The sequence below is a fragment of the Knufia obscura genome (assembly GCF_036327395.1).
Source record: "Knufia obscura strain CCFEE 5817 isolate CBS 148926 chromosome Unknown scaffold_11, whole genome shotgun sequence".
NCBI classification, from domain to species: Eukaryota; Fungi; Ascomycota; class Eurotiomycetes; order Chaetothyriales; family Trichomeriaceae; genus Knufia; species Knufia obscura.
The window spans coordinates 596522-620231 of record NW_027042697.1 but is presented as its reverse complement, the minus strand read 5'-3'; the positions used below and the strand labels follow the sequence as shown (position 1 = coordinate 620231).

At 51.3% G+C, this 23710-nt stretch overlaps 10 protein-coding genes across 10 annotated transcripts; 7 read left to right on the top strand and 3 right to left on the bottom strand.

Moving 5' to 3' along the window:
* Positions 1 to 1587: 1587 nt before the first annotated feature.
* EDC3 (enhancer of mRNA decapping) lies at positions 1588 to 3773 on the top strand (the record flags this gene model as incomplete). The annotated part of the gene is made up of 2 exons (XM_064876928.1): positions 1588 to 1702; positions 1753 to 3773. 2 exons carry the CDS (start codon positions 1588 to 1590, stop codon positions 3771 to 3773), a joined length of 2136 nt encoding a protein of 711 aa, XP_064727315.1.
* A 1671-nt stretch (positions 3774 to 5444) lies between these two features.
* On the bottom strand, positions 5445 to 6239 carry YUH1_2 (ubiquitinyl hydrolase 1; the record flags this gene model as incomplete). Its single annotated transcript, XM_064876927.1, has 2 exons — positions 5445 to 6145; positions 6194 to 6239. 2 exons carry the CDS (start codon positions 6237 to 6239, stop codon positions 5445 to 5447), a joined length of 747 nt encoding a protein of 248 aa, XP_064727314.1.
* Positions 6240 to 6459: 220 nt separating this feature from the next.
* On the bottom strand, positions 6460 to 7575 carry PMZ80_008526 (uncharacterized protein; the record flags this gene model as incomplete). Its single annotated transcript, XM_064876926.1, has 1 exon — positions 6460 to 7575. One exon carries the CDS (start codon positions 7573 to 7575, stop codon positions 6460 to 6462), a length of 1116 nt encoding a protein of 371 aa, XP_064727313.1.
* Positions 7576 to 8721: 1146 nt separating this feature from the next.
* GPR1 (G protein-coupled receptor gpr1) lies at positions 8722 to 10224 on the top strand (the record flags this gene model as incomplete). The annotated part of the gene is made up of 1 exon (XM_064876925.1): positions 8722 to 10224. One exon carries the CDS (start codon positions 8722 to 8724, stop codon positions 10222 to 10224), a length of 1503 nt encoding a protein of 500 aa, XP_064727312.1.
* A 317-nt stretch (positions 10225 to 10541) lies between these two features.
* LEU5 (coenzyme A transporter) lies at positions 10542 to 11825 on the top strand (the record flags this gene model as incomplete). The annotated part of the gene is made up of 2 exons (XM_064876924.1): positions 10542 to 10796; positions 10845 to 11825. 2 exons carry the CDS (start codon positions 10542 to 10544, stop codon positions 11823 to 11825), a joined length of 1236 nt encoding a protein of 411 aa, XP_064727311.1.
* A 1057-nt stretch (positions 11826 to 12882) lies between these two features.
* Positions 12883 to 13529, top strand: GIM5 (subunit of tubulin prefoldin; the record flags this gene model as incomplete). The annotated part of the gene is made up of 2 exons (XM_064876923.1): positions 12883 to 13078; positions 13231 to 13529. The coding sequence occupies 2 exons, from the start codon at positions 12883 to 12885 to the stop codon at positions 13527 to 13529; spliced, it is 495 nt and encodes a 164-aa protein (XP_064727310.1).
* Positions 13530 to 14552: 1023 nt separating this feature from the next.
* Positions 14553 to 16768, bottom strand: PMZ80_008522 (uncharacterized protein; the record flags this gene model as incomplete). The annotated part of the gene is made up of 2 exons (XM_064876922.1): positions 14553 to 16710; positions 16761 to 16768. 2 exons carry the CDS (start codon positions 16766 to 16768, stop codon positions 14553 to 14555), a joined length of 2166 nt encoding a protein of 721 aa, XP_064727309.1.
* An 852-nt stretch (positions 16769 to 17620) lies between these two features.
* ORC1 (Origin recognition complex, subunit 1) lies at positions 17621 to 19882 on the top strand (the record flags this gene model as incomplete). Its single annotated transcript, XM_064876921.1, has 1 exon — positions 17621 to 19882. One exon carries the CDS (start codon positions 17621 to 17623, stop codon positions 19880 to 19882), a length of 2262 nt encoding a protein of 753 aa, XP_064727308.1.
* Positions 19883 to 20552: 670 nt separating this feature from the next.
* On the top strand, positions 20553 to 22115 carry PMZ80_008520 (uncharacterized protein; the record flags this gene model as incomplete). The annotated part of the gene is made up of 1 exon (XM_064876920.1): positions 20553 to 22115. The coding sequence occupies one exon, from the start codon at positions 20553 to 20555 to the stop codon at positions 22113 to 22115; it is 1563 nt and encodes a 520-aa protein (XP_064727307.1).
* Positions 22116 to 22440: 325 nt separating this feature from the next.
* Positions 22441 to 23265, top strand: PMZ80_008519 (uncharacterized protein; the record flags this gene model as incomplete). The annotated part of the gene is made up of 1 exon (XM_064876919.1): positions 22441 to 23265. The coding sequence occupies one exon, from the start codon at positions 22441 to 22443 to the stop codon at positions 23263 to 23265; it is 825 nt and encodes a 274-aa protein (XP_064727306.1).
* Positions 23266 to 23710: the final 445 nt, after the last annotated feature.

Below are 23710 nucleotides of genomic sequence, written 5' to 3'. Positions count from 1 at the left end.
AAAAAGAAATGGTTGAGAACCAAGGTCCTGATTGTCGATGAGATATCCATGGTCGATGGAGAGCTTTTCGACAAGTTAGAGCAGATCGCTCGAGCCCTCAGAAACAACGGCAGGCCCTTCGGCGGCATACAGCTCGTCGTCACTGGTGACTTTTTCCAGTTACCGCCCGTTCCTGACAAGAACCAGGTCGCCAAGTTTGCCTTTGATGCAGCCACATGGAATACTTGTATGGAGCACACCATCCTGCTCACTCATGTCTTCCGTCAGAAAGATCCGACCTTTGCGAACATGCTCAACGAGATGAGGCTAGGCAAGCTGACTACGCCGTCGATCAACGAATTCCGAAAGCTGGCACGACCACTCCACTTCAATGATGATGTCGATGCGACGGAGCTTTTCCCAACGCGAGGAGAAGTTGATGGGGCCAACAATTCTCGTATGCAACGTCTGTCAGGTCAAGCCATGACATATAAGGCGATCGACAGTGGTGTGGATGATCTGAATGTCAGAAACAAAATTCTGGCAAACTTCATGGCCCCTGAGAACTTAACCTTGAAGAAGGGTGCTCAAGTCATGTTAATCAAGAACATTGATCCGCAGCTTGTCAATGGTACATTAGGGAAAATTTTATCTTTCATGGATGAAGCGACCTATGCGACGTACAAGGACGACGAGGAGACTTACCGAATCGCTTACCGAGAAGGCATGAGTGACGATGAAGAGACCAAGACCGCTAGAAAGAAGTTCGATTTAGCTCGATTCAAAAACAAAGAGGCAGGTTCTTTCACCAGATACTGGCCGATGGTTCGCTTCCCATTAGCAGACGGCACCACACGAGACATGCTCTGCCAACCTGAAGAATGGAAGACGGAGAACCAACAAGGCAACATCACAGCCAAGCGGGTACAGGTGCCTCTGATTTTGGCGTGGGCCCTATCCATTCACAAAGCTCAGGGTCAAACACTGTCGCGAGTTAAGGTCGACCTCGGCAAGGTATTCGAAAGAGGACAAGCCTACGTCGCTCTAAGTCGTGCTACCTCACAAGCTGGGCTACAGGTAATGAGATTCGATCCGAAGAAGGTGATGGTGCACCCGAAGGTGATCAATTTCTACGAAAAGCTAACAAGCTTCCATGAGATGGCTTCTAAGAAGCAAGCGACGTTGGCTCCAGCTAGCAAGAACGCGGCTGAAGTTGACGAGGATGAGGAATTGTATATGTATGGTTGAAGAAAAGAACACGAGCGTTCGATTGTTGTCTGTAGTGCCTGTGTATAGCTACGATAGTGCTAGCTGGTACACGACCACGAGGGCCGTATTTGTTCCCAGAGTAGCCCCTATTCTAGATAGAGTATGATCTCTCGTGTCGATCTGCCAGTCCACTGCCCATGACGTCGTTTGGTGAAGCGATCCTCTACTCCAAAGAAAATAAGCCCGAGCCAGGATGGAGAGTCTCAAGAAAATCATCGCGTCGTTTGGCAGTGTTGATGTGCATGCGCGTGCTTGCCTACAAATCCAAAATTAGGTAGTCTGCTGAAGCTCATTCTCATATCCACGCTTGACATGCAAGTAGCCTAAGGATCGTTCACTATGGCTGCAGAATTCATTGGCTACTCGATTCTGGTGACCTTGCGCAATCCAACAGGTGCCCAGATCGAGGGAGTCGTGTCAGATGTGATCAATCAGAAGTTATACTTGCGCAATGGTAAGCAGAAGGACACTTTGGGCAATTGGAATCAAATCTAACGGGAGCAGCACTGCTGAGATGGAACGGTCAGCGTCTTCCAACCTACGTCCTCGACGCGACAACTATAGCAGACCTGGAGATTGCACCATCTGCACAGGAAGATGAAGTACCAACGCCTACCGCGCCGTTGCAGCAGCCGCCGCAACCCGCAGCCTTCGTCGATCCGGCCATTCTCAGCTACAATAGGCATGCAAGACCTCCGCAGGCGCAAGCTGCTCCACAGACTCCTGTCTCCCCTGTTATGATCGCAGATGGCGCAGTATCGAGTCCAGTGCGACCAGTCGGTCAGCAAAGCCTGCGGGGCCAGAGCTCTATATCAAGCATTGCTACAGCAAGGAACACGGCAAGAAAGGCGAACAGGCGGGACTCATCCGCTACGGCGACCTTGACGGAGCCGTTCGATGCACTGGCTGTGAAAGAGGACAAGCAAGACCAAATACAGACTGAAGTGGCAGAGAAGAGAAAGTCACAGACCGGTCCTGGCATAATAGATCTGAAAGACGTCCACCAAGTACCATCTAAGCAGAATAAGAAACAGCCTGGAAAAGGTCGAGGATGGAGGAATACACCACTAATCGAGGAGAAGCCAAAACCTGCTCGGAAGCAGAGAGGAAGACAAGCTGTCGAAGACGGAAACGGCTGGGCTACGGAGGAAGCTACTGATATCGCAGACATGGGCGACTTCGACTTCGAGGGCAACCATGCCAAATTCGACAAGCGCAAAGTCTTTGATGACATCCGACGAGATGACACAACAGCAGACGAAGAGCGCTTGGTCAGCTTCAATAGGACTAAAGCCCGACCGGGCACGAACGGAGGTCGTAACCTGCACTTCACTGAGAATGTGCTCGAGGTGCCAGATAGGCAAGACGCGAATAGGTGGAAGTCTGAGGCAGGCGAGACTGAGGACGAGATTGCATTGGACGAGCATTACAGCAGTGGTAGGAACTCGAAAAGAGCAGGCTCAAGACGACCTTTGCAGTCTAGGAAGGGAAGTGTCATTCCGAACCATCTTGATCGGAAAGATCCTTCGCCGCGGCCGCTCACACGCATGCCGACTGGCTCACCTTTGAACGGTTCAGTGTCTGGCATTCGAGCGTCCTTCAGGGTGGCTTCGAACAACAAGCCGTGTCACGCCGTGTCACCGCTCCAGATGTTGGAGCTCGAGCAGCTGTGCACTTCCGAGCTTGGTCTAACGGAGGACATGCTCACCGAAAACGCAGGCAGATCGATCGCAGAAGCAATACTCAAATCATCCTCCCTAGCAGCAACATCAACCCTCAACACAGCACAACCACAACCCGCAGAAATCAAAAACATCCTCTTCCTCCTCGGCAACCACAAATCCGCAGCAAGAGCACTAGCCGCAGCCCGCCATCTCCGCAACCGACGACTACGCATCACAGTCTGCATACTAGGCCTAGAAAGAGGCGAAGACCAATTACTAGAAATCGTTCGGAAACAACTCAAGATCTACAAACTCAGTCTCGGGCACGTCGAGCGCTGGGACGATTACCAAGCTAAACTCGCCAATGGTGCAAACTCCGGCGTAGCAGGACATACCTCAGTCCACCCGCCAGATTTCATAGTTGACTCACTACTGGGCGTTCACCACGCCTTCGACGAGCTACGCACAGACGACCAAGCCACCGTATTCGGAATGATCAAGTGGGCGAATCTATCCGTTAGCAAACTCGCGACCCGATCCAGTCCTGCAACGTCGATACCGATCCTAAGCATTGATGTCCCCTCGGGCCTTTCCGCTACATCAGGTATGACGGCCGAGGCAGACGGGCAACCCCTGGTAATGAACAGCACGAACATCGTTTGTCTTGGTGCGCCCAAGGCGGGATTACTGGCGTTCATGGCTGGTGATCATCATAATGTTACTGTTGATTGTTCGGGGTGGGCGGTTAGTGTGGCGGATATTGGAATTAGTCTTGTTGCGTGGCAGAGGAATGGGAGTCGGAGGAAGCAGGGGGTTGAGTTTGGGGGGGAGTGGGTGTTGGGATTGAGGTTGGTGGTGTAGGATGTGGGTGGAAGAGGAATGGATGGGTATGATCTCAAAAAGCCTGAGTATGGGAAGATGGTGGAGGATGGCTTTGTTAGTGTGATGCGTTCAAGCGAGAAATGCTGTTTAAAAGTTTACTGTACTTTTATCTAGGCGGGGATGCATGAATGAATGAATGCATCTATTCGTATCCTCTACAACCAACCTTGTGTTCTATCCCCGTCGCGCTGCTTCATAGGGCCCCAACATATCGACGTCTGATGTTCGCATGCCATGCAGAATGGTAAACCTGCTCATCCAGCCTGCATCACACTATGCCAGTGGTACCAGGACTTGCCCAAACTAGTCCGTCCACAACCCGAAGAAACTGCAAAGCACTTAAAGTACTGGAAAGGCCACAAAGTTCTGTCATTCGCATACCCCTTCATATTGCAGTCACTGTTCGAGGCAACACAGATACTGTTGACTTGGCTTGACTTGACCTGACCTGTATCACACTCCTCGGCCGAGACCACATCCTGCACCTATCGTGCAACCACATCGACCCAGAGGGCATTGTCACCCTTCATCTACTCACCACCATCAAGATGATCGAACCCCTCCTCACCAACCTAGCCTCCCATATCTACAACGGGATAGCGTCCACAGTACACGCAACACCATCACCCACAACAACATCAACCTCAATTCAACCTTCAATGCCAACTCACCTTCACAATGCAGAGGGCCCGACAATGCAATTCATCTTAGGTCTCGCTTCCTCAGTCAACATCACCTCGACATTGAACTCCTTATCATCATCATCAGTCCCCACGAACAGTACCATCCCTGATACCAACGCCAGCCCCAACACCAGCAAAACGCCACAACCGCACTTCTTCATCATCCTCAGCCTTCAAATCACATGGTTTGTCCTGCAGATGCTTTGGCAGCGGCAGAAAAAATCGAGCACAGGCCCGTCGGGCGGCGATTGTAGAGGCGGAACATGGTAACGTTGGGGAGAAGGAAGGAGAGGGGAATGAGAAGGAGAAGGAGATGGATAGTGGGGTATTTGTCTGACTGAGGGATGCATGGATCATAGACGGGGAAGGTGTTGAAATCTGCAAAAGAGGTGGTTAACATAGATAGAAAAAGGCTGCTGAGATCGAGATGGATTGGATGAGATTCGGGCAGCTGGGGCAGCTGACAGGTGCTGAGATGGCGAAATGGCTAGATTGTGGAGGGGAGGGCTGTGTGGGAACTTTTGAGGAGATGGTGGGTGGTGAGCAGAAGGTGAAAGTCGAGTTCAAGTGCGCGATGATTGTGGTGCGGACAGGAGTCGGATGGCTCAGTGGAATATGGTAACAAGCAGCTCATGGAGATAGTGGCGGCCCCGATGGGTCATGAGACCTTTTCTGAGCATATACACAGGCTTGAACTAGCCTGGGATGGGTCAGGTCGATTTGGAACGCTGGGAAGATGTCGGCTCGGTTTGGCATGAGCAGTGTGCCATTGTCAACGGTACGGGCCTCGAACCTTTGACACTTCTTTGAGGCTTTCAAAGGGCGAGCACAAGGACGCCGACTGCCCTGCCAATCTGCCTTGTCGTAGATTGTGGCTGCGTTACAGCTCTATGATGCTGCGATGCTACATCAGTTCGGGCGTTCTGGTTGTTTCCGGAGAGGGTAGTATTGGTTGTTCCTCGTTCCCTCAATCCATACTCGGCCCAAGCATAATGACACTGAATCTCAACTCTCCACCACCGGCCTCCTCTTCTCTCCTCAGAAACGCCTTCACACCCACTTCTTGACCTTGCTCACTCAGCACATCGTTTTCTGGATCCAATTTGCCTCTATTCAATGGCCCCTTTCTCCTACCGTCTAGCTCCCACAGATTGTTCTCTTTGTCCTTGATGAAAGCAACAAAGTGCAAGTCAATCGCAGCATTGGCATCAGGCGCCGTACTGTCACCGCCAGCAGCGGCTGTAGCATGTGCAGCCTCCAGACTCTTGCTTTCGTACAGTAACTCTGCTCTCTTGATCGGGTCGAGCGGCAGGGCCTCCTTCAACAATTTCTCCAAATCACTACCAGCTTGTATTTGCTCGCGTGCCTCGCCGTTCGTGATGGCATGTAACAGTCCGATCAGTCCGCAGGCGTTTCGTATCGTCTGCTTGAACCATACGACTGGTTCTTCTGATCCGCTGGCATCATAATCTTGCCGTGAGCTGTCTTCTTCTCTGCGGAACTTCTCATAGGTTTCTGTAATCGGAAACACGAGGAGGAGAGCGTGGGCTGGTCTGGGGAGAAATTCGAGGAGGGCCGGCTCCGTGAGCGAGTAGACTTCGTGAAACTGCAATGACTGTGACAGGCCGAGTTCGTGGGCAAGGCGAGTCATTACTTCGGGATTGTTCTCTGGGCGGTCTTAGTCATTTGCGATTGCCTTGGGAAATGCATACTTACCCAGAGGCACGAAGGCCTTGCTCGTGTGAGGTACATCGACGGACATTTTTGCCTGTGGTATCGAATGCAGAGTCTATATTTCGTGCTGAGGTACTTCTTGAGGGGCAGCAGAAAGCACTTAGTGTCCCAAGCACAATTGTTGGTGCAGCTTTGCCCTGCAAGGGCATCTGCAGATAGCGTCATAATTTCTGGAAGGCACGGTTTGCACGCGTTGAGGGGCGTCTATGCCGCGCGATTGATTGCCTCAGGCATCAACATCACCTGGGCTATGGCGGGTGTTTGTGCCAAAGCCTGGTATCCTGAAACTTGAGAACCTCGTCCCCTATGCACCACCATCCGGACGTCAAGTTCCGCGCGAAAAGCTCAAGTACACGGTGAGCTCTGAATAGCTTCTCAAACAAGCTCTTCAGATTGGGCTTCCGAGAGTGCATATCTGGTGCAGCAACGATCACCCGACGCGTAGGCGTTGCAGTTGTGTGTACACGTCCGAAGATTAGCAAGAGCTCGTATGGTTTCCTCCACACGCCGTTTAGTGGCGTGATGGGCTCACCTTTTATTGTAATTTTCAGCCAGATCCATTCTTCGACAAGGTGAAGACCACGCTGTGCCATAGCTGCAAGCACTTGATCTCGTATCGCTGCTTTGTTGGTGATCCAGATAGCAGCGTGTCCGTCTGACTGGGAGAGGTAGTCTATGAACGGCAGTGCCTTCTCGAATGGATCAGACCACTGCTCCTCGCTAGTGTGGTACTTTTGTGAATTTCGTACAGACCTGTTGGCCCAGGGTGGATCCATTAGGATAAGATCGAACTGGTGATGCTTGCCATACACTGTACTCGTCTTTGCTGACATGAGGTTCAGCCCACGTTCGACGCTGCTCCACATGAATGTGCTGTGACCAGGAACAAGCATTGACGCGTTGTCCTTGAACACAAGGTATGCTGTCCTTGTGTTGTCGTTATGGACTAGCTCATTTTGAATATCATGCACAGACACAAAATCGTTCTGCATCGAAGAGAGCACGAGGGGGAGGCAGGGCGTACTTTGAGACGCTGCAGTTGCGGGTTCGATGGCAACACTGTCGTCACCCAAACTCTGCATCCGGGGCAGGCACCACTGTCGGATGGCTGGGAAATCCTCGACAGCTGTCAAAGCCCGTTCGCAATGGCTTTGAATCTCGTTATGATGAGCAACATGATCCTGCGGAAGCTTAGCAATGAATGCATCGCGCTTCGATCCTTTCGGTTCAGGGGTCACGAACGGCGTCACTACTGGTAGAGATGAGTAGATACGCCCGCCGCCCTGTGCTGACCCAATGGATTCTGGTAAGTCAACCAGAAAAGTAGTCTGCTCATGACTCGAGAACAGAATGGCTTGGGACATGGACAGAAGGTCATCAAAGCTTTGAGGCTCGGTAGTTCTTTTGGTTTCGTCCGAATGGTTGGACCTTATAGTGGAGCGTGCCGTGACCGGGTTCAGGGATGATCATCATAAGCGATCAAAAGCCAAGGACTAAACGATCGCACGCTAAAGCCAGCCTCAACCATCCGCGAACATGTTGCAAAGACGCACTTACCGTACTGCTGGTAAATCATAGCGGCACCAGTGCTTCTTGCTGTTCAAGGTGGCAGTCAAGTGAAACCTGCGCAGTGTATACAGTAGCGACTTCCCTTGAGTCTCATACAAACACGCAGCAGCTCACATCGATCGTTCTTTTATACTCGCTAACAAGATACCGGCGACTGATCGCCCTCAGGTGTCCACCGACAGCAAATGCAGAGTTCTGACCATTTGACCTCATGACGCCAACCTGCGCGGACCTTCTGTCCAGTTATCGGCCTCATCGCCTTCTCCTTGCGCTCACCGCGCTCACCACGTTCCCACCGAACAATGCTCTCCACGTTTGCAGTCCACTTTGCTCGGACCAACAACTTCCATGCAATTTTGCAGCACTGACGTCTTCCGCCAGATCACATTCCCTGTCTTGCCCTTTACTTCGCGAACAAGCTCACTTACACTTGACTCTTCGCAGACAAGAGCACGCTATCTCATATAGTGCATAGCTTTTCGGTTGAGATTCAGACAAGCAGCTCGACAATCGAGGCGATCATGTCTGTGAGCTAAGAAACGTGCACAACGTGTCTCGCATGGCGGACAGACAAACATTTCGAGCCGAAGCGACACAGACTCCCACCTCAGCCTTGGACAGAACTCCTCATGAATAGGATCATCAGAAACCTTGATGAGCTAAATGCCACCACGAACACCACAAGTTTCACTAGACAGCAAAACAGGGCCGTGCTGATAGCTGGGTTAACATGCGCCTGCTTCAGTGTCCTTGCGACACTCGTTACTTTACGATGGTTCCTGCTCATGAAGCGGACATTCCGGCACAAATTAATTATGTTCCTAATATTTAGCGACACCTTCAAAGCATTATGGTATTTCATCTTTCCGGTGGTTGTATTCAGTCGCGGACCCATCCGGAGTTCTTCTGGATTTTGTCAAGCCACGGGCTTTTTTCTCGCCATGGGCATTGAAGCGTCAGATTTTGCGATTCTTATGATCGCATTGCATGCGATCTTGTACATCTTTCACCCACCGGCCAGGTCTGGAGAGAGTGGAGGGCTCTACCGTTGGCGGAAGATAATCTATCCTGCTTGGGGAGCGTTGCCAATACTCGCGGCCTCTCTAGCCTTCGTCAACAGCGGGAATGCATATACGACTGCAGGAACGTTCTGCTATCTCCCTCGCAGACCATTCTGGTACAGATTAGCGCTGGCTTGGATACCTCGGTACTGCATACTATCTTTGATCTTCTTGATGTACGCAGCTCTGTACATTTATGTCACCGTCAAGTTTCGCAGCTTCAGCAACCTCCAAGATTCGGACTCCAATGTTACAACAAATTCGAACTCGAGGCGCTCATCTCGGCGATCATCTACATCTGACGATGGTATTGCTCCTGATGAACCGAACCCAATCGTGGAAACACCTAAAGTGTCGAAGTTCAACCGACCAACATTCTCCCGATCGGGCTCATACAATAAGGATGTCCCTCAGAAACCTGTTGACCCATGGGACGAGGTCTCTTTCATTACTGCAAAACCCTTGCGAGATACATCGTCACCGCGACCCGGCGTGCAGACCTCAGACTTTGCATGGAATGTCCGCGACACAAGCTACTCAGGCACAACGAGCTTACCGTCCACGAGAAAATTGTCCCATCAGCTCGATCCTCTTTCCCCTGGCGGTCGGAAGGCATCGAATTGCCCAACGATGAATTCGCGGTATACAGGGGATACAATGACGAACTCGCCACAGGCACATGCAGGTATGCAAGAAGAAGCTGAGGCACCTCGAAAGGAACCTCAGCCACCAGCTCGGCCGATGCAGGCGAAGACCAAGGATCCGCTGAGACGTACACGCAAGGCAATCAGAAAGCAGCTGCGATACATGTTCGTATATCCGGCCGTATATGTCCTCATGTGGGCTTTCCCGTTCGCTTCGCATTGTCTGCTGTACAACGACTACTACGTCACACATCCTGTATACTGGTTGACAATAGTTTCAACATGTATGTTCAGCTTACAAGCCGGCGTCGACTGCATTGTTTTCTCCTGGCGGGAGAAACCATGGAGGCGGATCCCAGAAGGGCACAAATTTTCCGTGGATGGCCTGCGCGCTTCATTCAGTGGTCGTCTCGACCAGGGGGCTAGCAGACCGGCGAAGGGCTCAGCCGCCTTTGGGCGAGACGTGGAGCACGGGGGAAATGGTCGTGCGCCTCAAGAGTCTGGTTCGGGCTCTTCAAGTCGGGTAGCCAGTGCTCATTGGTGGGAAGCTGAGGGGCTCAAGAGGAAAGATAGTGTCTGGATGGGCACTGACTCTTCGCATACTGGCAACACACTACCTTCGAGGAGGGATACCTTGACTTCTCCTCATGTAGCAGAAGATGACCAGGGTGAGCGTGCTCTGAGCGTTGTACATGAGCACCGCCGTTCAATGGAGGACGAAGGCGGCGTCAAGACATAAATCGATTAGACATAGATCAAAACAAACTGTTATGACCGTCCTGTACCTCTGCCGCACTTTGAGAACACCGAACCACATGGTTCCGAGATAAGAAGACTGACAAAGATGACTTCGGATAGTGAATCGGATGTAGTTTCTTTATCGCGTGACTTCCCGATGCACCGGATATCTGTGGGGCGGCGAAATCGTCATTGTCCCGGGTCCATGTCGACCGTGACCTCGGCCACTGCAGCTTCGAGCCTCCCACCAAATACACTTTGGACTGCGTTATGCATTTTCTCTCAGGACCTACACAGTCCTGCATTCTGTGCTTTTGAATGCCAGGAACGTCAACTGGTCATGCAGCCACAACACCACAATCCTCACGACCATCGCAGATGGAAGGATCTGCATCTCGCAGGCTGCTCGAAGAGCCTGGACCTCCCCCTCGAGCAAGACCGCCTTTTGCAGCAGTGGACGAAGCCTCAATAGCAGTGTCTGGAGCTATGAAAGATGACAGCAAGCACGTAAACAAGAAGAGCTTGGACTACATCATAAGGTCTGGCGTTGCTGGTGGGTTTGCAGGATGTGCCGTAAGCATGACGAGCAACATGAGGAGCTGTAGCTAATTCGCAAGGCAGGCAAAAACAGTAGTCGGACCACTTGACCGAGTGAAGATTCTCTTCCAGACATCAAATCCACAGTTTCAGAAATATACCGGATCTTGGTTTGGCGTAGTAAAAGCCCTCCGCGACATCAACCGGGCAGATGGCATGCGAGGCTTATTCAGAGGACATTCAGCTACTCTACTGCGTATCTTCCCCTACGCTGGCATCAAATTCCTAGCTTACGAGCAGATTCGAAACGCGCTCATCCCGGATAGATCCAAGGAGACAAACGCCCGCAGATTCGCATCCGGCTCGCTAGCTGGCATAACCTCCGTCTTCTTTACCTATCCTCTAGAAGTCATCCGTGTCCGCCTTGCATTCGAGACGAAACGCGACTCGAGATCCTCCCTCACGCGGATATGTCGGCAGATTTACCATGAACAGCCGCCTGAAGCAGCGGCCCTCGCAAGCACAAACGGTCACGGACAGAATCCTGTAGCTGCAGTCACAGAGACGGTCCAGAAGGTAACAGCACGCGCAGGCCTCACGAATTTCTACCGTGGTTTTTCTTCGACAATGCTCGGCATGATCCCATATGCGGGGATGTCCTTCCTCACCCACGATGCGATAGGCGACCTCTTTCGCCTGCCTCACTTCGCACCCTATACTGTTATGCGCGGCTCGGTGGATACCGATATGAAGACGGAGAACGGGACGAATACGAAACGAGCACAGCTGATTGCGCCTGCGCAGCTTACAGCGGGCGCAATAGCAGGGTTGGTGTCACAGACGAGTTCGTATCCTCTGGAGGTGATTCGACGGAGAATGCAGGTCGGCGGTACAGTCGGTGATGGCCGTAGGGAGGGTATCGTTCGGACTGCCCGTCAAATCTTTTTGGAGAGGGGTATCAGGGGTTTCTTTGTTGGATTATCGATTGGGTATATCAAGACCCTGCCTATGACTGCTACCAGTTTTTATGTTTATGAACGTGGGAAATGGATATTTGGAATATGATTGATTTAGTAGCTACCACCTGAGTGCAGAAGACCTGGTTGTGGCCCAAGGGTGGAAACAGGATGTTTGGCGGTACCGAGATTCCTGGAGAAGTACTCACGCCTGGCAAAGGTAAGAAAGTCGCGGAAATCTGACAGTGTGGAGTGTGCAGCAGCAGTGTCTCCGATGAAATACTGTCGAGCTGTTCAAGATTGAATTCGAGAGCATGACAGGTTAGTATGGAGCTTCGCCGTACAATTGTGCCTATATGATCTTCTCCCACGGAAGAAGGGGATAAGCGAAGTCAAATCAGATGACAGACCTGCTCCGCCTTTGGAATTCTCAAAGCAACATCAGGCGACCTCTTACAACAACATTATGCTCGAACGGCGTCCGCAAGAGCTCGCTGATTTTCATTGCAGTGGGAGACAGAACTGCACCTGGTGCACTAGCAGCGAGGATTGGTTCGCTCGTCCGGGTTTGGATATTTACGGGGTTGACCAGGAATGGACCTCTACAGTGGTGTTTGGGTTTGCAGATCCCACTTGCGAGAACGGGTGTCATGGAAATCCTCCTAGGAGACTATTTCTTGCGTGTGCCGCCAGATCGTACAGAACCCGGATAGTGCTTCATATGGTACGATGGCCCACAACAGGTTGGAGCACCGCATGCAATGGTCAAGTTTTGAAAGCCTGAAATGTGAATGGCAAGTATCATCCATAAGGACAGACGGTGGTTCGAGGACCTACGCAGCGAGACGTCGCAAGTTGACCATAGTCACTCCATAAGAGGGGGAAGGTTCCTTGAGCTGACTATTGTAAAGCCAATATACTATGCTACATACTCGTACATTGTTCTCCTATAACTCGGTCCATGTTTTCATGCGCATTTTCCCACAACTCTGTATCTTCAGGCGATAAGGCAGCAACTGCCCCACGACTAGTACTGTACAGTAGAAGTGCGAAAGTCCCATTCAGCCCAAGGACAACGCTCGATCTTCTTTACAGTAGCCGTGAAGCACAGCAGCCCCCGCACGCTATAGACCACAACATCCACGACGACAATTAACACATCCAATATGTCCACCCAACAACAACAGCAGCAAGGCCTTGATATAACAACCCTCCCCGTCCAACAACTAAGTCAACTCCAACAACGCCTCAGCCAGGAACTAGAACACCTCTCGAACTCGCACGCGCGACTCCGGGCCGCGCAGGCACGTTTCAAGGATTGTATACGGAGTATTAGGGATGGTGTGGAGGGGAGGAAGGAAAGTAAGTTGCCCATTCACTACTTCTCACATACTCTGTAACAGCGCATCGCATGTTGCGCAGCGACACAACACAACACAACACAACACAGCGGAACGCAATCCCAGACTGTCAGCAAGTCAAGCTCGCCTGCAGATGCTAATATTCTTGCACAGACACCCCCCTCCTAATCCCCCTAACAACATCGCTCTACGTCCCTGCGCGCCCCACCATTTCCTCACACCCGACCGTCCTAGTCGACGTAGGAACAGGCTACTTCGTCTCCAAGCGGACGCCCGACGCAATAAAGTTCTACAATGGGAAGGTGGACGATTTAACGAGGAATCTGGGGGATATTGAGAGGGCTGTTGGGACGAAGAATGGGGATTTGAGGATGGTGGAGGAGGTGTTGAGGGGGAAGGTTTTGAGTGAGCAGCAGGGTGGAGGGCAGGGGCAGAAGAAAGAGGGGGATTGAGATTGAGATTGAATGAGTGGGAGGGCTTATGCGTCGAGCTACGATGAGTGATATAGTTGGGCGAGCTCGATATTGAGAATGTCGGCTTGTGCGGCTAGTGAGATAAGATGGGGTGGGATACTTGGGCTGCTTCGCCCTGTATCAGATGACTAATAGGTGTGGCAGCGGCCGCATAAATGGATGGACAAGCATAGCCACATGGGCCAAAAGAAAGAGTAGACCATGAGATCTATATCGGCCGTTGCACCTGTGAAGAAGGGGTCAACAATTTTGAAGACCCTCCAACCTAGGCGAGTGTGCAGATATTGGGAAGAGCAAGAAAGTCTGAGGTCAGGCAATGAGCACTGGCAATGCTGCGGCAGTTGTTGTGTTTGCACAGGTGACAGGAGCCGTCCTTTCAGGTTCCGCAGAAGCTGTGTTCTCCAGGGAACTCTTTTGTTCAAGGCAAGAACGTGTTACTGCCTCCTCTAAGCTTAGCCAGGACTCAGCAGAAAAATGAGTGAAATCAATTCAGCAAGATATCTAGTGAAGGACTTTTGCTTTACTTCATTTTCGTCTCAATTCTCATAGGTCTCGTCAGCTATCTATATGGGTCTGAAAGCTATTCGGACTCTTGTCTACCGAGCATGGGCTGGCAGGCAGGCACTCACTAAACACATGAGTTCCTACCACCGCAACAGCTCAGCTTGGAGAGCAAGATTAGTTCCTCAGATCATTTCTCAACGTATACTATTTCTCGCCACTTTTGGTATCTCGCCTAGAAGCACCATATGCTTCACTAAATGTCATGTCAAGCTCCGTACCGTAGCGCACAAGCACTGGACAATGATAATTCAGCTCAGAATCGTCCGGCCGTCGAAACGTGCGAGGAGGGCAAGCAACGGGTAATCCGCCACGAGCCCTAGCACAAATTGCCGTTACTGATTCCCAGCCAATTCTCACTTGTCCTTGGTGGCTATGCGGTATTTTTTGTTTGTGGTTGAGCTTAGTCAATCCACTTCTGAGGTACTCGCTGGCTCTGTCTTAATGACCATTCACACCGTTGGTCATCTCCGGTTCTCGTTCTGCGACCTTAGCTTTCTTGCCTGCGTGCTCTCCCAGAGCCTGCGAAAGCAGTAATTGTATTTCTTCAACTTCTTTCATGAAGTTCTTGAACCCTTGTGGTAGCGATTTGGGGTAGTCTTCATCGACGACCTTCGGGAAGAAGGTGAGGATATCTCGGGTAAAGTCAACATCTTGGCCTGCCTCGATGTTGGCAAATTGAGCCATAAGGTTATCCCACTCTTGATAGTAATAGTTGGCGTGCCACTCTGTTCGCTGCGGAACCGGACTTGGCTCTCCAAACTGCTGTGAAAAGATGTCGACCCTCTTGACTTCAAGAGTGCCTTTTGTGTCTTTGAATCTGTACTTTGCAACAGCCTCTTCGCGAACGGTTTCTAGCTCGCGGTTTCCCAGTGGGAAGACGGCGTGCTTGCTTGGCGCGAAGCGGAGACCGTTCAACGATGGCTTGAAGGCCACGTTGCCCGCGAAGGACCGAAGGCTTTGCGAGACTTTTTGGTTCGAGTAGATGGTCGCCGCTCCGATGTGGAATTGGTAACCAATCTTCTTCAAGTCAAGATGGTTGAGCTCGAGAAGATCAGTGACGTCCTGGGTCGTGTCTGCACTTGACTTGAGCCACCGAGTCGCAGAAACCGAGGGCTCGTCCGGGTCGATGGGGTTGTATGAGAATTCCCTCTCGAGACGCAGCTGCTCTGCTTGACCTCCGCCGAAGTCAAATTGCACAGCCCAAGCATACTCTGGCTCCCCGAGCACATCAAGAGTGTTGAGCGCGTCGATGAAGTCAAACGATGCCTCCACCAGAAGCGGGCACTGCGAGGTCTTCACCATCGGGTTTTGCAGCATGGTAATAAATTCTTCGATTTCGAAATCCCGGTCATTGGTTGAACGCCTGTAAGTGCTTAGAGCAATCTGGCCGAAATTTACCCTCATGCGGACGTGTTTCTGAGACACGTGCAGGGACTTAATACATGATTGTAGGGCGGTTTTGGTGGCTGTTCGGTATTTTTTGTTTGTGGTTGAGCTTAGCTGGGACCACTTTTCAGCCTCGGTAGGAGGAAGGAAAGGGCCGGCGAGCTCAGGAACATGAATATCCATATTGTATGTGGTGTTTGGTCGTACCGCGACGAATTGGAGACATTCGTCGAATGATGGTAGCTGGCACTGAACGGTCCGTATGCCACGCTTTCGCCTAGCCACCATTTCCTTCACCAATCCCACAAGGCGAGCATAGACCAGGAATACAGCGTGTTGATTTTCGGATGCAACTTTGGTTGCTCGAAGACCATGTTTTTCGTGACTGATAGCACAACCGAATTTGTGGCTCATGTCAATGAGCACGCTGGAGTCGTAGTCGTCAATGAAGTTCTGGAGGTCATAGCCGTCGGGCCAGACCAGATACGCTTCAAAGGGAAACACTGTGTCACTGGCGAAGTGCTGGAAAATTTCGTGCTGATGCTCCTGGATATTCTTTCGCAAAAGACGGTCTTCCTCTCGACCGTCGAGTGCATTCTGCTTCGTCCAAGCCTTAGCCTTGGCATCACCTTTGCCAGGACGCTTCACATGCATCTCCCAAGAGAGCAAGTGTGCCCTAGCCTTCTCAACTTGTTCTGGTGTGCCCCAGATCCTCAGGACGTGATCATCCTCCGGCGGCACTGCAATAAAAGCATTGGTGCTTAAACAGATTCTGGCTAGCTCATCCTTCACGATCTCGGCTGGTGAGAGATAATTGTGCTTGGGGAGGTTCTTTGCCACTGTTTTGATGGAATGCATCATCTCATACTCTGCATCTGGCGCATCTCTATGCTCAACCCACTTCTTGTAAGCATCGAGTTTGAGGACACGTAGTTGGACTTGCTCCTTAGGCGCAGATTGAGGAGGGGCGTGATGGCCATTTTGGTGGAAGGCGGGCTTCGACAGCAGGCTTTGAAGACCTGGTCGATATGTTGGAGGCAAGGCGACTGCTGGTGCATGTCGTGGCCGTCGGGGTTTCTGCCTCGCCGCTTCCTGAGCCTGAAGAAAGCTGGTGCCCTTCGGGACGATGTAGTTGTGGGTTGGTTCGGGCGGGTATTTGGGAGGATACGCGTTGACCTGCGACTTTACTGGCTCCCAATCACCTTCGTAGCTGAAACGGGTTAGCTCCGAGTGCTCGTTGGTTACATGGTAGATACTCACTCGCTCATGGCGAGGAGCCTCGAGGCTATCGGTTATATGCAGCTGCCAGGAGGGTATTTACTATTGCCGATGAGTGATACGTAGTGAGATTAGGAGATCGAGGATGATTGGATCGGATCGAAGGTGATTACTGAAGAAATTGATTGTCCGACTGACTGCTTGATCCTCTATTTCAGATTCGGTTGATTGAGCTTGTTGTGAGGTTCAAATAGAATAAGTAGCTTCAGTGAATTCGAAAAAGGTTGTCGTAACAATGTCGATTGCAATCTTCCCGACTAAGTTCAGATCGCTGTGGTGCCCTCCCGTCAATTTATCAGTACGTGCAGTAGTGTTGGATACAAGGTATGATCTTAAGTTCAGTTTGAAATTGTTTGTCTGATGTTGAAGAGCCGAGCGTACTTGTTCCTCTCACCCCCGCCTCACTGGCACGCAGTGAGGCAGGGACGAATCAGTTCAAATTTGTTTGAGCTTCACTTAGCAAGCGTCGGTGAAGAAAGCAAAGAGTCTCTCGAACAATGAAATTTGATGTAGCTGTGCAACACTTCTCGTGCTTGACTTTGCTCTCAGTAGGCGGTCAACACACTCTTTGCGAAGTGCATCATCCCGCATCAATAAGCGAGCAATCAGTCCTAGTTCTATCTTTACAGAATGTGATATGGATTGCCGGAAAAGTCCTTTGCATCATGCAACGCCCGCTATACCTTCCGAAAGAGGCCAGAAATCACGTAATGAACGCGTCTCTAACGACTAGGGTGTTTTGTCGCGTCAAGCCAGCAAGGCCAGGTCGGTCACTTACGGCGGTAATGGCATGATCGATAAGCACTTGTCTACCGATCATCCGAAGTCTCACGTATCACGTAATGTCCCGCTCTAAGAAATGGTCGACGAAAGGTGGTCTTGCAAGAGAAGACTCCGATGATGAACTTGGATACGAGGATCTCCCCTGGGAATGGATTTACGCCGAAGGAACATCACAAGCGCTCCACGATGGCGATACACCATCAAGGAAGCGCAAAGCCAGCGCGATGCTAGGAGGAGACTCGAAGAAAGCCATTGCTGGCGCTCGGATGGGGTCTTTCACCGTCAAGATCGGAGATGCCGTTCTATTGAAGTCGCCTGAGCAAGGCAAGGATTGGGCTGGACTCATCTGTGGCTTCTCTGATACCGACGAGGATGACGAGGAAGAAATGTGTGCCCACATTCAGTGGTTTTGTGCCCCGGATGAATTGTTGAGTGCCACTGGTCGCAAATCGAGGTCAATGCCAGAGTTCTTGCCAAATGAAACCTACATTACCGCCGACTTCAACATGAATCCTCTAACAGCTATCAACGGCAGAGCTATAGTGATGTCGAAGGCAGATTTCTTGAACACTTACCCGGAAGGGGAAATGCCCAAGTCCAAGACCGCTGCTGCCAAATTTGCTAAGACGATCATGTGCCGCAGGGCTGTCAAGCAACGCAACATGGCCTTCTCTGAGGAGATCAACTGGGACGACGTCTACAAAGGAGCAGACAGCCTTCTAGACCTACTTGATTGGGTGCAAGAACAGACAAAGCGGAAGCAGAAGTCCAAGGCAGACGACTCCGAGTACTCACAGAAAAAAGACGTGGAAGAGGAAGCGGTACCTACTACTCCCAAGAAGCGGAAGAAGACCACTTCGGCGATTGCCACTCCTAAGTCTACGACCAAATCGACCAAGTTTGTGACACCAACGAACAAGCGCATCATGATCAAGAAGCCGCTCGAAATCACGCCGCTTGGCACCAGAGTGCTGTCTCCATCACAGATCACGTCAACACCTTATGCTCATGCAAGAACAACTTTACATGTCTCTGCAGTGCCAATGTCTTTGCCCTGCCGATCAACCGAGTTTGAGACAGTCTATTCCTACCTGCATTCTGCCATCACAGACGGGTCAGGCACTTGTATTTATATCTCGGGGACTCCTGGCACAGGCAAAACAGCTACGGTACGAGAAGTTGTGTCGTCTTTGCACCAAGCAGTTCTGCAGGACGAGCTTGATGGTTTCAATTTTGTTGAGATCAATGGCATGAAGGTCACTGACCCGTACCAGTCCTATTCTCTGCTTTGGGAAGCTTTGAAAGGCGATCGTGTCAGCCCAAACCACGCGTTGAGTCTTCTGGAACACGAATTTTCACATCCAAATCCTCGTCGCGTACCTTGTGTCGTGCTCATGGACGAGCTCGACCAACTAGTCACACGAAACCAGAGCGTAATGTACAATTTCTTTAACTGGCCTGCCCTCCGACACTCGAGACTGATCGTCCTTGCGGTTGCCAATACCATGGATCTGCCAGAGCGGACACTGTCGAACAAGATTAGTTCTAGGTTGGGGCTGACTCGAATAACATTCTCCGGCTACACGCATACACAATTGATGGAGATCATCTCATCTCGTTTGCAAGGCGTGCCTGGCAATATAGTAGACCCCGATGCTGTACAATTCGCTAGCCGAAAGGTCGCTGCAGTCTCTGGTGACGCGAGACGAGCTCTTGATATCTGCCGTCGTGCTGTTGAAATTGCGGAAAAGCAGGCAGAGGAGCAAGGCAAGCAACAAGAAGAGGGTGACGGGACTGATACAGACCTAACGGTCGACACACCCTCTCGAAGCGGACGCAAGAAGCAGCGAGGCCCACCAAAAGGCGAGGCAGCCGAAACGACCGGCAAGGTAGTCTTACCACGGGTCACGATTGCTACCGTCAAAGCAGCGATCAACGAGTCGACCTCCTCTCCGGTCTCTCAGTGCTTACGAGCTCTACCTCTAGCTTCAAAGCTGTTTCTCGCAGCTCTGCTTGCTCGGTCACGACGGACTGGAGTTTCGGAGTCAACCCTGGGAGAGGTCTTTACAGAGTCAAAGCGCATCGCAGACGTCGCCGACAACAGTGCTATTCACGATTTTTTGGTGATCGATCAGAAAAGTCCAAGGCTATTGGCTATGGGAGCCGCTGCTATGGAACTGGTTGATGCTGGCATCATTGTCATGGACGCCAGGAGTCGTGGCGAAAGAGCAGGCAAGGTCAGGCTGAAGATTGCGGACGACGAAGTCAAGAGTTCCTTGATCAATGATGTTGAAGTTAAAGGTATGGGCTTCGAGGCGTGAGGCCAACACAGGCAGTTACGGTCTCCGCTAGATCGATCTCATGCCCGCATTGCCATAATATCGACATCGATGTTCGACCGTGCCAAAGTTCCAGCACGAGTAGGTGGCAGAGGATATTCGGCTAACCAACGATTATTTGCACTTAGTATGGGTGCTGATCGAGTGTCGGACGAATTTTAGGTTATAAATCCGGGGTCAGAAGATCGTCCGAGCCCTCCGCGAACGCTTGCAACACCCGAGCTTACGAACCAATGATCATTGCGAGCTGAACAGACCAGGAAAGTTGCCTCGCACATCCATGTGTGGTGATTGGTCGAAAGAGACCCAGATCACTCGCGATGTCAACACTTCGCTTGCTTTGGAGAAGATGCACCTTCTCCACATCTGCTGGGACCACACATCTGTCATACAATCAACTGCCGAATGACTTTGCACATTTAGAAGGGCATCGTAATAAGAAAGAGCTGCCTCGTCACCATGGTGCGCAATCTCATCAAGCTCTCATCGCGTATCTACCCAGCTATTTCGCCGCAAGCAGGTCGTGAACTGAGCCAAAGCGACACTCTTGTATTGTTTGGTTCCTCGGATCTAAGATACGAGTCCTGAGAAACACGAGTGCTAGCCTACAGGCCGACTCCGACCAAGCAAGTCCTTGGAAGTATTCAGCAAGATGGCAAAGGCGGCCGTGACGGACGAAGCACCTCTCACACAGACCCTGCTAGTCAACTTCTACGTTCTCCTGCGCCAATGGCCAACAACAACCATCCTCCTCCTCCTTGCTCTCCGCTTTCTCATTCGCCGCTACCTTTCGCCTCTTCGCAAATACCCTGGGCCCTTTCTCGCTTCTGGCACCCGTCTGTACTCGCTCATCCTGACAGCTCGTGGCCGCACACACGAAGACCATGTTGCTCTTCATCGCAAGTATGGCTCCATTGTCCGCATTCAACCAAATCAACTTAGCTTCTCGTCCCCAGAAGCAGCGCGCCAGATCCTCTCACCTGGCAAGGGCTTCCACAAAACAAACTTCTACTGGGTGTTTCCGCCCTACAACAACCCTGATATCTTTACTGAGGTGAGGGAGAATGTTCACGCCACGAAGAAGCGATTCGTGAATCAGCCATATAGCCTTGCAAGTTTCCAGGCTTTAGCGCCATGGATCGACCAGACTATCAAGGTGTTGACCAGAAAGCTGGATTTCTATGCTGAAAGGTCGACGAAGACTATCGATCTCGGCAACTTCCTGCACTGGTTTGCGTTTGATGTGTTGGGTGAAGCCGCATTTTCGTCCTCGTTTGGCTTCGTCGAGCAGGAGAGGGACGTTGACGGCGCGATCAAATTCATCGACACGGTTCAGCAGTACGATGGTATCGTTGGACAAATCCCGTTCCTGGATTACCTGCTTAGAAGGTCGCCATATTGGGACTATCTACCGTTCGTGTCACCTCTGACTAACAACTACATCACGCGCACAGCCCTGGGTCAAATGACTGCTCGAGAAGATGGGACGGCAGTAGTGGGTAGAAGAGATCTGCTAAGTCAGTTGTTCGAGGCACATGAGAAGGATCCGGAGAAGTTCGACAAAGGTAGCGTATTCGCTGTGGCGCATGGTGCTATCTTTGCGGGTAGTGATAGCACCGCTAGTACGATGCAGACCTTTATGTGGAATGTGCTGAACAACAAGGCTGTGTATGACAAGTTGACGGAGGAGATCTTGGCAGCTGATCGAAATGGGGATCTCGGAGAGATTGTGACATGGGAAGAAAGTCAGAAGTGCTTACCGTACTTCCAGGCTTGTTTGAAGGAAGCTATGCGTGTCGGACCTGCTGTTGGCTTGGCGATATATCGAAAAGTTCCGGGAGCTGGAACAGAGATCGATGGGGTTTTCGTGCCAGGCGGGACAGAGCTCGCGGTCAATGCTCATGTTTTGCACAAGGATCAGGCGATTTTCGGACAAGACGCTGACGTGTTCAGACCAGAGAGATGGCTGGTCAAGGAGGGTGATGAGAAGGGCGAGGCAAGAATTAAGGCCATGGATAGACACATGTTCCAATTCGGCGGGGGCGCACATGTCTGCATCGGCCGAAACTTGGCGATACTGGAAATGAACAAGGTGTTGCCGCAGATACTTCGCAGGTACAAGTTCGAGCTGAACTATCCCGGGCGACCTATGAAGAAGCATAGCACCTTCTTCGTCGTGCAGGAAGGTCTGGAAGTCAGCATCGAGAAGAGATAAAGAACCGTCCCAGCTTCATCCGGACCGACCCCAAGTTTTGTACCTCATTGTCTGTGATCCGGTAGGACACGCTAGGGGACTAAATTCTAACACAAGACTGACTCTCAACCTTTGTTCTATCCAACACCAAACAAGCGTAGATTGCGATATGGACGCGAGCCACATGAGGAGGTAGCTCATAAGCTGCATGATGACATCAGGACAGATAGGCGACCTCAAACGAGTGCAACAACGCAATCATGAACAAGACTCATGAAAGACCAAGTCGACCTCTCACGGCTTGCCCGTTCCAGCTCCCACTGACCTTCACAACCCAGACATCACTATGGCTCAACTTCTAAACCTGACCATAGCACTGCTCATGTTATGTCAGCAAGCATGGCCGTTTCCTCCTGAACAGCAGCAACAATGGCTACCACAACAGACATATCTCGCCGACAGCAACATCCACATCCGGCCAGCTACCGAAACTGATCTCGATGACATAGTCACAGTCTTCGTCGACGCCTTTGCACCAGGTCCAGTCTGGCGCTACCTCTATCAATTTCAAGACCAATACAAGGAGTATCAATGGGACTGCATGCGCGAAGACATCGGCAAGCAGTTCAAGCACATACCAAACAACACCTTCGCGAACGTTATCTCCGTGCCTAGTCAACGTTCGGATCCAGACACGCAAGGCAGTAGAGACGAACGCGTTGTCGCAATCGCGGTCTGGAAGATCTTCGAACCAAGCAGCGAGCACCCCGATCATGGCAACATGGATTTGCTCAGTATCCTGCCCAACAACGCACAATGCTCAGATCATCTCGACATGAACCTGACACGCGCCGCCGACTACGAACGGCAGTTCTCGGCGGCTATGCAGCATTATGTGTATGATCTGCCGCAGAGGCAGATGTATCTGACTCTGCTAGCGACGCATCCAGACTGGGACGGCCATGACTTTGGAGCGAGACATGTCCACTGGGGCATGGAGATGGCGAGGGAAATGGGTGTGCCGACTACATTGCTTGGCACGCCGGCTGGGTGGCCGTTGTATGATAGTTTGGGATTTGAGTCAGTTGCTAATGTTACGATTGAGACGTTGGGTGAGATGGAGGGTTTGTGGTATGAGTATATGAGGTATGACGCATCAGTAGGTCGTTAAAGCACGTCGGGACCTTCGTGAATATTGATCAAGTGTAACTTCACTACGGGCGTTCATGGTACTCCCCGCATCTTTACTCCATAGCTATCGTTATACCTTCCACGCCAGCGTCAGTATCTGCATTACCAGACTCATTATCCCTACAGCTTCCGTTATCTGCAAAGTTCGGACGACCCATACTCAAATGTCAGCCGTTCCTTTCCTCTACAGCCGACTGGCCTTGGAGCCTCGACAGTCCGCATCATGACTTTTTCGCCCTTCCGTAGGTGGCTTGCGGCACATATATGGCGGTTGGCTATGTGAAGGTTAGACGACAGTACCTATTCTCGTTGAGAAAAGGAGAGGCCGGCTGTAAATTGCTTCTGTTGCGAATACTTCACTCCATTATTGCTCTGAAGCTGATTTTGCTTCCATTTGGCTCGGGCACTTCATTAAGTACTACGTT